Source organism: Diadema antillarum, unplaced genomic scaffold (genome assembly GCF_040938485.1).
Source record: "Diadema antillarum isolate AM-2024a unplaced genomic scaffold, OU_Dant_1.0 seq00000576_RagTag, whole genome shotgun sequence".
Taxonomy (NCBI): Eukaryota; Metazoa; Echinodermata; class Echinoidea; order Diadematoida; family Diadematidae; genus Diadema; species Diadema antillarum.
Window position 1 is genome coordinate 346,593 of NW_027271511.1, and position 16,020 is coordinate 362,612.

General features: G+C 34.7%; 1 protein-coding gene across 4 annotated transcripts in view; it reads left to right on the top strand.

The window, feature by feature from the left end:
- LOC139735403 (uncharacterized) overlaps positions 1 to 16,020 on the top strand; it is a 71,389-nt gene that overhangs the window by 8,482 nt on the left and 46,887 nt on the right. For all 4 annotated transcript variants that reach the window (XM_071646156.1, XM_071646153.1, XM_071646154.1 and 1 more), the window contains exons 3-4: positions 6,243 to 6,260; positions 13,952 to 14,015. In XM_071646156.1, the coding sequence (XP_071502257.1) occupies positions 6,243 to 6,260; positions 13,952 to 14,015 (82 nt within the window). The remainder of the gene's footprint in view (positions 1 to 6,242; positions 6,261 to 13,951; positions 14,016 to 16,020) is intronic.

Below are 16,020 nucleotides of genomic sequence, written 5' to 3' on the forward strand. Positions count from 1 at the left end.
AGGAACATTTACATGAGGTAAATAAAGTGGTCTAAATGGACAGAAAACATATTAATAGAGTTGTTCAGTTTATGAGTCTTTTGACAGCTGCTGTTGACAGAGTTAAATCTGTGTCTTGAGATGACTTCTTGTTGAGCACGTACAACCAAGATTGACTTTAGAACAACAGAAAAAACAGAGCAGCATATGAAAATGATATTGATATTAGTGTAATGCTTCCTGCTAACGTGTTTACAGATTTGAGCTACAACTACTTTAAAAAGTGGTAAAGTGCTTTTTTTTTCAGAAATGATACTAAAAAATGAATGAGGTTTTTATTAAATTCTCAAATTTAGAATATCAAATGTAGAATATATTTTTTTTCTTCTTTTGTGGATGCAGAGGATTTCATGTCTAAATATTAATATCAGTATCGACATCAGTATTTATAGACACACTATGCTAATATGAGGTACAAACAGAAGAATGATCGCTGTGTACATTTATTGTCATTTCAGTTTTAGATAAATGTGAACCTTGTTAAAGCTGGTTAAAGGGTCAGAGTAGAAAAAATCTGCATGTGGTGTTGATATCTGTGAGCATATGATAGATGACAAGTGCATCTGTTGTTGAAATATTATAGGCCTCTTGAGTGAACAGATTCTGATTCAATGCACTCTTGATGAGTGTGATGTACACCTGTACAATATTTAAAGACATGAGGACTGAAAATGGAGACTAATAGCAGAAATCCCATCATGCACCACTATATGTAGGCCTATACACTCATCCATTTTATTAGTACCTGTACATAAGTGATTGCAAGTGTATACAGGTCCTATTTATATCGCCTTTCACTTTCAGATGTCACTGGAATCTATGGCACAAAATGTCAATGTGATATTGCCCCGAGGGGGTTTTTCTTTTATTTCTTAATTTGTTTTTTGGAGGTTGTTTGCCAGGAGGATCTTTAGTGCAAGCTTTAATATGGGCCGTGACGCGAGAAAAGGGCCCTTAGCTAAGCTGCGCGCAAACGCCAGAAAACGGCGCGGAAGTTTGACAAAGCAATACGCACCAAAAAGATCAACTAGCTATTGCGCGCACATGCATAGACTCATCTAAAGTGACAGGATTTGGACAAAACATGCTTTTTTGAATGTCGTGATGGGGTCATTTAGGATTGGAATTTCAGAAAAAGGTTTGCATATCTAAATACGTCAGAGTTCCTTCCACAATGTGGAGGTGAAAACTCATTTTCGGTATTTAATGCCCTAAGGGCCCTTTTCTCGCATCACGGCCCATATGAAATTATACGTTCTGATTTTTTTCTGTTGTTTTGTGGGTGTGCTGTTATGACTACCTTTCTGTATCTTCTGCCTCACATAGGCATGTCATGTAGTTTATCTCAGTAGCCACATTCATACACAGGAGTTAGGTGGAAATCGCTTTTTAGTTACCACTGAGCATGCACACCATGCAGGAAAAGTTATTGCAATGTTTCAAAAAATGTATTGGTAGTAATTGGAAGGTGACCCCAGGCATCTGAGTGTGTGGACCTAAGGTGACAAGTTGAATTGTGGGATTAACAAAATTCATAAAGTCTGAGTACCGGTATACCATTCATATGCGCCATGCAGGGCAAATTATCCTTAGTTAAAGAAAAAACCAAACAAACACACAAAAATAACAAACAATAACATAATAATAAACAAACAAACAAACAATAAAAATAAGTGTGACTGATTTTTGTATTGTGATAGAGATTGTGATATTTTAACGATTTTTTTTTTGTTTACTCACAGAAGTCAACGGTTTTCGCATTTAAAAAAAAAAAAAAGCTGTCCCGAAAACCCGGTGATTTTGGATGTGTGAATGCAGCGTGAGTGCCAGCTTTCCCCTACTGGTTTCATTTTGTGTTCATTGGTCCAAGTGAATGTTTCATAGTCCTTGCCATACTCTGGCAGTATCTGGGATTCTCATTTTGAGGGTTCGCTATAATTTGGATAGTCACTTTCTCTTAGGAGACAATTAGAGGCATATTAGAGGAGCTGCAGTAAGAATTAAAGGTCCTCTTTACCTTTGGGAGCAGTGATTTAAAAATTTTTTCAAGATATCACATTTTGATAATGTGTAGTTCTGTTGTATCACAAAACATCCTACAAATGTACCTTATGAAATTTTCGCAATAAAGCCTAAAATATAAGGAGATATCAGTGTTTTTCCCAATAAACAATAACTGTAGACAGTTTAGTCTAGAAACATTTCTAATATAACTATTGTTCACATTTTGTATATTTAACAATTACTTAAATACATTGATTATACTGATTCAAATCTTTACATTGGTTGTTTCTATCCCTATCTCACATTTCAGAACTATTTTGAAGCACTAAAGCTGGGTTTTTGTTTCATCTGCAAATGGTAAATTATGCCTTTAATGTATGGTCTTGTACAGGTAGTGCTCACACAGACGTAGCACTAGGATTGACCTATCACCATTATAAGTACATGCTCAGTTGCACTGGACCAATGCAAATGAACCATGTGCAGCCATTCAATGTCGTGTACTGCTAGGCAGTTGTGGAAAAGTGTAGTGTTGAGCTGGTAACATCGGAAAACAAACAAAACAAAGAGCATTTTGATGATAGTGCAAATGTTTGTTTACCTGCCTTCATGCATTCTGGATATATTTGTCACCTATTCAGGAATTATGATAGTGAACTGTATTTATGAATTATGTGATTTTAATTTGATTGTAATGTATGCAACCAGGTATGAATAAGTGAACGTCTTTTTGTGTGTAATATTTGATAATCAGGCCTCCAGTACAAACTTTTCAATATGATCTCAATTTTACTGTAGATTTCAATTTGTTCTTCTTTTGCTTGGAAGCCCCCAGTTACGGCCATCATATTGAAAGTTGCAGTGCTCTGAAGTTGGATTGATCTATTCTGCCTACAACCTGTGTATTGCATGAATGTTTTTCATCATCTTGTATGTGAAATACCTCTGAAGTAGGAAAGATTTGCAGAAGATTGTTACTATCTAAAGAAATTTTATCACCAAGATAAAATGCTGACCCTTATAGACTATATATCTGTCACACAGACATAAACAGGAATGCTTTGATTGATGTGAACATCATCAATTTATCATCTAAAGAGTGAAGCATCACACGGACCAGCCCTATTGGCTGGCTGCCTTGGTCACATGTCTGTGATATTTAGCATAAAAATTCTCTCTTTACCAGAAAATTACTCATACTTTGATATTCTTTTTTTTTTCTTGATTCATACAGCTGTTTTGTTCTAGTACATTAAGACATAATTAAGGTCTTATTAGTGAAAAGCAGAAGTGTGGAATTCTTAATAAGTTTTTTGTTGCTTTTTTTTTTCTTCAAAGAGAAGTAGAAGTAATATGCATTGCATCTAAGCAATATTTGAATCGTATGACTGCAATGGCTATTTTGAGTACACCTCAAGAAACTCCCTCAGTTGGATGCCAACATGAATGGTCACATTTGTTACGTCTGACTGTGTTTCCTTTGGTGCATTTTTCCTAACCGGACTTTTTTTTAAATGCTTTTATTTCTGCTCACACCAAAGATGACATGAACAATAAACCTGTTCTCAGTAGGGGGGAAATTTGTGGCATTGAAATTTGTAATGTTAGATCTTTTCTATTCACACTGCAGTGAAAACTTGTGATATTGCTGTACGGTACTCAAGAAAACTCACCATGCACACCACATGAAATTGGCTCACCAATATGCCTGTGATTTAAAGCAATGTGTGATGTACTGTACATAATAGCCTGCCCAGCTAGCTGAAAACTCACCATTCAAATTTCATGTGAGCCTTTGGGAAATAATCCAAATTTCTTGTTGAAGTCATGTGACAGGCATTACATGTTCATTGGAAATTGCAGCAGCAAACTTTTTACACAGATAACACTTTTTTTTTCTTCAGATTTTATTCCAATAAGTCTTGCAATTTTATTTGTATCGCTTTTGACATTTACTTCAAAAGCAACCTTCACCAAAATGTTGCAAGTTCTTTACAGTCACCTTTAAAAAAAAAAATTTGTCAGTGTAAGCAACCCTAGTAATTCTCCTGTAGGATTAATTATCTTTGTTGTGGGGTTCTTTTCATTCATCTCCTTCATATACAATGTACAGTGTATGTCAATGTGTCATTTTCTAGACTGGTTTCTTCCAGTAGTGTAAGAAGTAACTGATTTTGTCTTTTCTTGTGGCGCGTTTCTCTGATATCTTTATTGACTCATCTTTTAAAGCCGCCTTCATGGATGTGTATGTACGGCTGTGATTATCAGTATATGAACAGTGGACATGGTTGCTTTGCTTCTCAGCCTTATCTGGCTGTTCATGCTCAGGATTTACCAGTAAGAAATTCACCTCTTCTTTTGCTAATTGGTCCTCCTTTGACATCCAGTGTGACAACATTCATCAGCATTCCATGTTTTGATATGTCTGATATTCATGGTACTGTGTAGGTCTAATATAACACAGGAAGGAGAAAGAATTGACAGTGTGTATGTTGTGTAAATCCAGTGTTCTCATGATATGATTAGTGCTTGTGTTTTCACCTTTTTAACCAATTTCAATATAAATGCCCTATACTTGTAAACAATGTTTGTGTTATGTCTTCATGGTTGTCTTTCATATAAGTTTTAATCTAAACTAGAAGTGGAGATGAAGATGAAGATGTGCTAAGCATATTGAGTTATCAGTGGCTATGGTATGCTTTTCCACTCTGTGAAATGCATAGCCATGAAGTGAAACAGAACACAGTACTTACAATGTATCACATAGAGAAGAAGATGTCCTTTCCCCTGGCAAGTGTTTTGAACATGATGTCATGTAAAGTTGATTGGTACTCAGTGCATTGGATTGTATCCAGATCTCATGAAAAAGGATGTGTTCCAAATTTGAAGCCTCAAACATCACTGGGTACTATAGTTACTTTTGCTTGTAAGAGTCTTTGTGGTAGCTTTAGAAAGGTTACTAAATTATGGAAATGAAAATCAATATTTCTGTCATAGACATTCTTTGCAGGAATCTGTTGTCGATAGCTGCGAGTCATAATATACATTTGTATGTCTCCAGTGTGAACATTTGTCATTGCTTTGTTACGTGTGGTTTGTATAGATGTGGTGACTTCAACATAACTATAAGACTGTGTGTCAAATATCATACTTAGAGTTGTAGTTTGTTGTTTTTCTGTAATGAAGAATGTCATAATTCATCATGAGCAGTGTGTGAATTGAGAGTCTCATCCGACATGTATACTCAATATGCTGGATATTATACAGCAAATAGATGTTGTATTGTATGTGAATATTGTAGCCTACTACAGTGTATACGAACAGAATTATGCTGATGTATGAACATGTGTTGTCTAGGAAATATTATCAACATAACCACAATTGTAAAGATTCTTATAAGCTGCACTTGACAGATACAATGTATCAGAGTTTTGATCGTGATCATGCTGGTATTTGAGACCACGAATCAGAAGTGATACCTCAAGACTCTTATCTCCCATTGAACACAACAACCAAGATTTAGAATAGACATCCTCAAATCCATCCATTGACTACTTTTAACTGCTTTTATTGGTTTAAAGTATGATTGTTTCTTGCAATGAAAGCACACATGCTCTCATCACTTTGGAAGCAGAAGGACATTAAGCCACAAGAGATGATTCTCCTCCATATCCCAAAGAAAGATCGTGAACTGGTGAAACATATTCACACTAAGTGTCTTTTTGCTCTGTAGAATGAACATAGGTACTTTTTACATTCTTGATTATGAATAGAAAAGTAGAAATAAAACTCAGAAATAGAAACTAAGTGAAGAGGGAATTGAGCTTATTAAAGAATTAATTAAACTCAATTTCAATACCTCAAAACTGTGTATCTCAAGTGCTGCTATTCTTTCCCCTCAAATTTACCATGCATAATTGTGGTTGTCCAGTCTGCATGCTTGTTGGATCCTTGGTAATGTGTCATGGTTAAAGTAATGTTCAACAACATCAAAAAATTCTGTGTATAAATCTTGTGTGTCTGTTGCACAAAGCTGTTACATGTCCCATTGAAAAGTCAAAATCTATGGAAATCAGTATAAATCATTCTTGCACAGCCCTACGTCATTGCTCATTGTTTACACTGGCTTTCTTGAATCAATCTATTTATGAATATGATATCATTGTTCATGTATCCCTCCATCATGCTCTGTCGAACAGGCCAAACCCGTCTCAAAGGTAAGTCCATATTTCACAAAGTTGTATGCCTGCATTCCTGACATTCCAAAGCCCCTGATTCCTTCTCATGTATCAGCACTTAACAAACCATCATGTGATTTGTCCCAACAATTAACCATTTCACCTGGTTTGAACTGGTGTACCGCTGCATGCCAATGTTTATAGACCCTTTTCTGTGGTGGACCCGATAAGGCCTTGATATGTGCAGCCTGGTATGTGCATGCTTTTGATCAGGGCAAACTCTGATATGACTAAGCCAAAACTTTGGCAGTGAAGTATTCAAAAGTTTGAATTTACCAGATGAACTGCCGATGATTTACCAGATGAACAGCAGGCAACACTGCATAGTTGAGAAACTGTATCCTGACCACACTTTAGATAGTACACCATTGTTTGTCCTATCCTGGTATCTCCCCCCCCCCCCCCACCTCCACCCCAACCCCCATTATTCATAACTTAGGCTTCCAAAGCTCATGCCATATTCAGATTAGCATGTTGTATTTGTTTAGCAGGTGAACTTGTCTTTCATGGAACTGGGAAGAGAAAAAGGAATAGAAGTAACAGTATAAATAGATTTTTAACCACAAAGTTATTCAGAGATTCATTGGGTAATCTATTTTTTTTTTTACCTTTTCAAACTCTATCGGTGTCTTGAAGGGATGTCATTTCATAATTTCAATTCTTTTCCCATTCACACAAGGCGTATATATATCACATTAGCTTTTTTATGAATTATGAATTTAATTTTTGTGTACTTTAAAAGTTGAACTTTTTTCCAGTGCATGAGGTAGTGTTTGTGCTCAGACGAGGAAGATAGATTTTATGTGTTTTAATTTTGCGAAATCAAAACATAAAATAATGTTACATGTAATATAACAAGCAAAATGTGCTTTTATTTTTGCACGGGTTTCCTGTTGCTGGAAAAGTGTGAAAAATTTCGACACCACAAAAATTTTCACTTTTACAGTATATTACAACAGCTCAACTTTCTATAGTTAGAATAACTGGGTTTTCCATCTTCCAAATAAAAAATAAAATTTTATGGTAATTTTTTTATCATTCAAATTGTAGTTATGTCTTAACACTAAAAGAATATATTAGCATTATAGCAAATTCAACGAAGTAGAGTCACAATGTAAATGAGATAACAAAATCAACATGATTTGTAGTTGGTTTGGGTGTATGTGAATACGGCTTATATTTTAATACCATCATCATATACACAATTAGATTTGTCACCATGGGTGTAAGTTAGTAACACTTCACATGGAGCGTGGAATGTGGTTTTGCATGTTATGTACGTCATCATCCCACTTTTACCACAATATATGGTTTGAATATCGACCACAGTGCACCACCACAACAATTTGAAATTGGCACAACATATTTTATCACCATTACATTTGTTTCATTTGATGGATACCAGTACAACCAAGCTTGCGCTGTCTTCTTTAACATATCACCAGTTATTGAGTACATGTGGCAGAAGTCTAAGTCTTGAATACAGCGAAATACTTTTAGACAGACTGCTCAGAACATGTTCTGATCTGTTGATCTTGTATTTTGCAGCATATTATGAATAGTGTTTACTAGTACATCTTAAACCAAGATAGAACAGCTTGCAGGGGATAAGCAAGTGAAAAGATGGTGGACACATGGATTAACATTCTGTATAATACAGTCTGTACACCCCACCCCCAAGTATAGCCAATACTCTATCCTAGCATTTAGTGGTCAAAATTTTCTTTAAAAAATTGTTCGTGGAACTGTATCAGTGCGTACACATGGTTTCTTGGCATCATCCAAAAGTTCACACAGTCTGAAATTTTAAATGTAATTACCAAAAAAAAATTGGGATTATTTTGAGTTTGTTATCAAAGTGACTAAATGTCAGGAGCAACTAGCAACAAGGATCGGTTACACACGAGAGAAAGTTCGTAACTTGAATCATCATTGTAATGATGATTGCAATTCGTCTTTAGAATTATCGGACCTTACACACGTTCGCTCGAAAACTGTGATTAGAATTCGAATTCTCGAGCGAAGGCGTTACGTAATCCTTGGTGACTTGTCAATCCAAACAACGAGGTTCTGTAGCGCGCGCTTTCATACTAGCTGGCTCAGCACAGCTCAGCCTCAGCTCAGAAGTGCTTGAAAGGTCACGTAAGCGCCGCCCCTCAAAAGATATTTTGGAGGTGAAGCATTACACATGCAAATTTCACACCGTAATTTGAGTGAAACTTCACTGGAATTCACTTCCGGACTAGAATTGGAATTCGTGATTGTGATTAGCATTCGTGATTCTAATTTGCTTCCACACGTGCTAAAAATTCGTCATTAGAATTATTTTTCACTGGAATCATCATTCAAATGATGAATTTTTGACCGTGTGTAACCGCTCAAAATTATCCATATTATGTTATATTACTACTATCAAGAGACCTACAGCTATTATCACTTCCATCACTACCATTGCCACCACCATCGTCATCATCAGTACCACCACTACATGTAGCTTGCAGTGACTCCATACTGTCAATATTTGTGTACAAATGTCCTACAAAGTTAATGTTCACATTATGTCCACTTTGCAATACATTTCATTTTTGTATATCTATTAGACACACAAATATTTTTGTGGGTCACATATGTTTTGTACGTTATATGCTCTACAATCATGTCAGCATGAGAATATTATAATATTTCAGCTCCTTGCACAAATATGAACAAGATATAATTGTAGTATGACTGTGATCCAACATAATGAGCATAGTTATACTTGTAGGTACAAACTTAATTTGGTTTAAAATTGAAGGTTTTTTTTCTTTGTTGGAAACAATCATATCATTGAAGAAATGTTTTGTCTTGTATGAACATTGTTGGATTGCTGTGTACCATAAATTATTTAGTGTGTGTTAGTATACTACTCTTTCACAAGTAGATTCACTCAAGGTTAATAAATCAGTAATTTTGGTGTTTAGAATATTAAAGGGTACACAGGGAATTATCAATACAACTCTCTGTTAATATTGTATGCATCCTACTTTACATCAGATCTTTTTGTCTCCACCATAATGGTATGTATTTAGTTGGTTCATTCGAAGAAGCATTTTACATTTTGGTGGTTTGGGCTTTGAAACTCATTACTATTATGATCAATATTAGCATAATGTTCTATTTTGTTATATTATTTTTTACTATTTCTAGGCTATATAGGCTGTATATCGACTGTTAGCATATCAAAATTAGCTGTATATTCATGTTGTTTATTATCGAAAGATTTGTGTGATACCAATGATAAACATTCTAATATTATTAGTAATGCAATACTTGACTTTATGTATCTTGTTATATTCCATGGCACAGCACAATATGAATACATATGAATACAAATAGAAATCATAATGGAGTATACTGCACATTCAGAAGATAATTACTACCATTTAAAGAAAGATTCAGTGAAAATTTCAGTATTTATCTCAGACTACAACAAATCATCAATACATGTACTTTGCATGTTACTCAAATTGTGTTAGATACCTATGGTGGAGGTAAAGTAACAAACATTATGTTAAAACACACCCCTTGTGTCGCAGTTACAGAAAGAGGGTAAATGGAAAAAATGGTAAAAAGGTGTACATGTAGGTGTTTGCAGGTAATTACACTTTATATCACACTGATGGCCACCCATTAACATAATGATTATCTGGTACACAATTACCATACAACTGTGTATAGTATATTTGTTGTGTGTGTTTATTGCCTTGTATGTTATAATTCTTGTATATTTTGACCATCTGAGGACTTACAATGGTTGTCCTGTATTTCATTGTATGCAACTACAACTTAAGCATGTTCCAATGTAATATGAATGACAGCTTTGATGTAGCATGCAAATTCCCATGATACATTATCACAAAATTTTCACTAGAGGATCATTTACAGTACCACACTTATGCTTGTAGAAGATTGCAATGGCAACTAATTTGTTGTTTCATTTAATGCAAATTTCTAAATACCTCCACCCCAGTAGTGATTGTTTTTGAATAAATCTCTCAGCAAGATAGAACTCTTAATTTTTTTTATTGTACTAGTCTTTTGTAAAATAATTAGATTTTGTTTTTAAGTGAAACATGTTCAGCGATGTAGGGGATGATGAATTCCTGTAACAAATTGTATACGGGGGAACTGGAGTTGACTGTTTCCGAGTTTTAAAGTTTAACAGCAGTGCAAAGGGAAGAAAAAAATCCTTGCAAATGTGTATACATCCTGATTTGATATTTTTCTCTTTTTTGTGGCAATGATTTCATTGTAAAAAGATAGAAGTGAGACTACTAGGAAAATTCAAGCCCCCTTTTTTTGTTTTATACCAGGTAGGGTCTATTCTGTGTCAAAGCAATGGGCTGTTTCAGCATTGTTATTTTCTACACAAATCATCGCCACAGCAGAAAGTACACCTAAAGCTAGTAGTTTCAACCATTTGCAGAAAAGTCACTACCCCTTGACATTTGGCAAACAAGCATGAAATTTATGTCGGCCGAAACACAAAATTTTATAGGCTGTTTAAAATTCATGTTTCTTTTTTGGCATGTTGCCTCCATAAAAATGGGTGTGTGTATTTGATATATGCATTTATGAATTTAACATAACTCTTTTACAAGTGACTGGTTTTAATGAGTTTCAGGGATACTATAAAATATAATGGTGTCTGGTGTCACTGTGCAGTATTGAAACCATCTGCTTTGTGTCCGTAAACTACAATTAACCACACCCATCCATATTTATTCCTTTGTCGGCTGGGGGGGGGGGGGGGGATGGACTTTGAATATGAGTTCTGTGTGTGCTTGCTTGCTGTAATGTAATTATGAATTAGTCTGCAATAACTTCCCCCCCCCCCCCAACACCATCTTTAAGGTAGGATCCCCAAAGTTAGGATGTAGATACATCCATCTATCCATATATATTATGCGAAGTTCTAATGTGCCATCCCAATTTATAATCATCCTGTAAATGAAGTCAATCTTCTTTTAATAGTTGCACAGAATTTGCAAAATGCTCAATGATATGTTGCTGGTCGCCAATGTTGGTGAACTTTAATGTACAATTGTATGTAGCTTTGTCTTCCATTAAATAAGAAATGTAGCTTTGTAAGGGAACTATAACCCTTTTCTTTTGTTGAAAGTGTGTTGAAAATTTAGGGTGAAAAGATTTTTCAAATGTAAATGTAAGCACACCGCATGCCTACTTCCCATCAAACAGCTCAGTACAGCCGTGTGTTCCAGTCACCCAGAGTAGTCACAAGTGAATGAAAATATGATGATGCAAGGAATTTATCCACAGTTTGCTGTACAGAATGTTGTGCACGAATGAATGATACTTATTCATTGTAATGACAAAAGATGTATGTGAGTATGTGATTATAATAACTCATAGATATCTGCATCAACCTGCATGTGCAGCCTAGTCTAATACTAACTCCAGTGAATATGGTTGTCAATAGTGTAGATGTTACTAAAGTTATTTTTCTCGACGGGACGAGTTATTTGATTTTTGTTCTTTACATGAAGAGATGCAAGACCCAATGAATAGAAATACAGCACAAAGAAGTGTCTTAAGAAGTATCAAAATAAATGTTAATAACAGAAATGTGATATAGACGACAAAGTAAAATGGGTGATTAACAAATTGTTCAGTCAGTGGATGTGGGGATATTTAGTACAAAACTTTGTTTGATGAGGTAAATTTATACAAATTGTGATTAATGCATAAGGTGAGACTGTCATAAGCCATTGCTTGAAGTGATAGCAAAAAAAAAGAATACATCTGGATGTACAAGAAAAATGTAGAGGATTCAGAAAATAAAATGTCATTGTTTTAAAAACTCATAAAATCTTCAAGGGCTAGTAAAAACTTGCAAAAATTTTCTCTTTCTGTGTGGTTTTTTTTCATATGTTTAGTTAAAGTGCTATGGATATTAAACTTTCTGTGATGACAACATGAATGAATGATATGCAATGAATTTTTGTCATGATTAATACCTGTCTAATGTTATTTGACATCCATCTTTCCTTGCATAGTCATTACACATACTCTCACTTCTGTGTGATGGATGTTCTTAATCACGCTTTTTTGCAATGAATGAGTATCGGTACCATGGTACTCTTTAAAGTATAGTGCCACTACATGTTAAGATGACTCTTAACTCATTGAAGACTAGTCGAATGTATTCAGGCAGGTGTCTCAGGAAACATGTGTTATAACAAAATCAGCTCTTCCTCAGTAGGTAAAAACGGGTTAATTTAGATGAACATTAGAAGCTTTGTTATTCTAGAAACATGTAGTGGTACCATGGTACCGATACTCATACATTGCAAAAAAATGTGATTAAGAACATCCATCACACAGAAGTGAGAGTATGTATAATGACTATGCAAGGAAAGATGGATGTGAAATAACATTAGACAGGTATTAATCATGACAAAATTCATTGCATATCATTATCATTCATTCTGTAGTCATCATGAACAGTTTGATATCCATAGCACTTTAACTAAACATATGAAAAAAAAAACACAAAAAGAAAATGATTGATTAAGCTACGGTGTCTTAAGTTTTTACATTGAAACTGATATTGTTGCAAACATAGAGTACAGCTTGTAGATGAGGTCATGGTTTTAAAGGACAAGTTCACCTTCATAAACATAAGGATTGAGAGAATGCAACAATATTAGTACAACACATCAGTGAAAGTTTGAGGAAAATTGGACAATCGATGCAAAAGTTATGAATTTTTGAAATTTTTGTGTTGGAACCGCTGGATGAGGAGACTACTACAGCTTGTGAGTCATATGCGTACAACAGTATAAAGAAAATATAAAGAAAATTCAACATATTTTCACTTTTTTCGCATAATAAAAGAGCACTTGACTTGCCTCTTTCTAAAGGCAGGGGGAATAATATTACCCATAACATTTGTCGGTAACGAGTCAGGGGAATGCATACTTTTTTCAAAAAATGAAATTTTGTGAAATTCTCTTTATATTTTCCTTATATTGTTGTACGCATGTGACATCTAAGTTATTCACACACTGCAGTAGTCTTCTCATCCAGCGGTTACTGCACAAAAACTTCAAAAATTCATAACTTTTGAACGGATTGTCCGATTTCCCTCAAACTTTCAATGATGTGTTCTACTAATATTGCTACATTCTCTCAATCCTTATGTTTATGAAGGTGAACTTGTCCTTTAACACTCTGCAAGTTTTCTCATATAAACTCAAGTCTTCACTAAATTTAAAATAAAATAAAATAATGAACAAATTCAGTGTAATGTAAATTTTACATTTTTACTGTGCACTTAAAAAATAATTGATTGCTTTCAATTTGACTATAGGGCAGGATTTTACTTTAAGACTGACAAGCTATAATGTCTGCAGTATGATAGATCGCTTCCTTCACTGGGTAGTTAGGAGACAAGTTTCATTCTCACATCAAGGTTCTTTTTTCTTTTTGCAGTTAATCACCAAGATCTTTAACCCTCATGATCCTGCAGACAATTCAGTTTCTTCTTTGTAACTCTCAACTGCCAGCAATTGGCAGCAAAGTGCTTAAAAGTTCGAGTGCACATCAATGACCATTTGCAACAATTTTATCACTAGGTGTCTCTTCTATGATTGTTTTTCCCACTCTAGAGAGAGCATGACATTCACTTGCAAGCACTGGCCGAGCTGCATCAGAGAGTCAAACCTCTTCCTGGTAAGTACAACCAGTATCTTCTCAATTTTGTCTCACCGTTTACAGTTTGTTATTTTGAAGATCCGTTGAATCCGAAAATGAATTGCTGTAAAAGTGGATATTTTTGCACTCCACAGAGCAAGCTGAATTTTGCCTGTTCTTAATTCTGCAGATTCAAGACATTACGTACTGGTACATATACTGGTACAAGCAAATATGTTCTTGTGCTTTTACTTAGTGCTAGTTTCTGGTTGTGGGAAATGCCCCCAAATTTCCCCTTTTAGAGTAAGGTTTGTTTTTAGAAGGTTTGTACAACGTAGATCTGAAAAATGAAGTATGGTTCATTATTCTGAAGGTTTGTACATACTTTCTTTTCATTTTTGGATTAGCAAACTTTAGAATAATGAACTTTATTTCATTTTCAGATGAACGCACCTTCGGAATAAAGAACCTTATTCCATTTTTGGAATAATGGATGTTTGATTGCTGCAAATTTTCTCATTAACAAACCCTATTTCATTTTCATATCAACAGAGATCTAGGTATAGGGAATTTGTATGTTTCAGAATAACAAACCTTATTCAGTCTTTGGATCAGCAAACCTTTGGAATACTGAGCATCACCCTGTCTTACCAACTTGCTGAAATGCAGCATGTTCAAAATTCTGCTTTTCTGTTCCTCTGTGGAATGTCTATGTTTCACATTATCAGCCCTCACTTCTTTAAGGTCTTTACTGGATACCAGTTAAAATACTTGCAAAAATTTGTTTCAGAATATGTCGGTTGCAAAATCTCAGCTCATCTAGGACTGAAAAGTTAACAATGCAAAGAATTATCTCAACTGGGAGAAAAAAAGGCTTTATTCCTACAGCCTCATCTCTCTTTCACTGAGGATCCAATCAGCAGAATCCATAGAAACGTTTTAACAGAATTTAAAGTTGCAAATGTTCTCATCGTCTTTGGTTAAATATTTGTTTGACACATTTAAATATAATTTATCTCTTCCTTCTCGTTTTTACCTAATACATTGCTCTAATTATGCCCTTCTGCCCCTCAGAACAGCTCACTAGATCAATTTCACAGCACAAATGCTGCATTTGTCATTATTATCATAATTTCTTAATTTACTACCAACAATGAGGTATTATACACCAGAAAGGACTGATGTCGTGTTTATGCATACTAGAAGGAAGTGGAACTCATCAGAGAAAATTTGTAGCTGCACGTAGGAAATTAACTACTTCTCCATATGTTTTATAACCCTGGTCATAAATGTTTGATCTGAGATCTGTTTATCACTAATGACATTGTATAATCTCACATCAAAATTGTTTGTGAGTGGTCGTAACTGCATCATTTATGAGTTGTCTATGGTCATGAATGTAACATTGTACAAAACTTCATGGGGTAAGCACGTAATATATGATATAACCACTAGATGAGATAACTGAAATTATAGCTTTTGATAATTGTGCATTATATTGCGAACAAAATTGAACAGGTGTTGCCATCTTCAATGTAGATGACAGTTTAGAATTTGTCCCTTGGTTACATGAGGTTATTCCCATTTAAGCGGAAGTTCAGTAGTTGCAAAGATGTGGTGCATTTGATATTCAACTACTTTATTACTTACTTATGGGAGGAATGAACAATATTACATGTACTGATGTAGAATAATTGATTTCCAATTTTGTGACTTGAAGCCGACGGCCTTTTTTGCGGCATGAAATTTTTGCGAGTTGCCTCTAACATTTAATGCATCTAGTGTAAACAAGAACTTTTGCTTGCATTTTTGATTTTGTGAATATTGGCTCTCACAAAATTTGCAAAATTAAAATGTATGCGAACATTCCTCATTTGACAGTATGTATATATATCAGTAGATGAAGAGTACTATTTTTTTATCTACCAAAACATCCAACAATGTGGAATTCCTTTCCGCTTTGTAATCATGTAAGCATTCATTGAAATTGAATAGGAGTCGTTTATTACAACAGAAGTTTAAGGTGTAGTAAAAAAAAAAATCG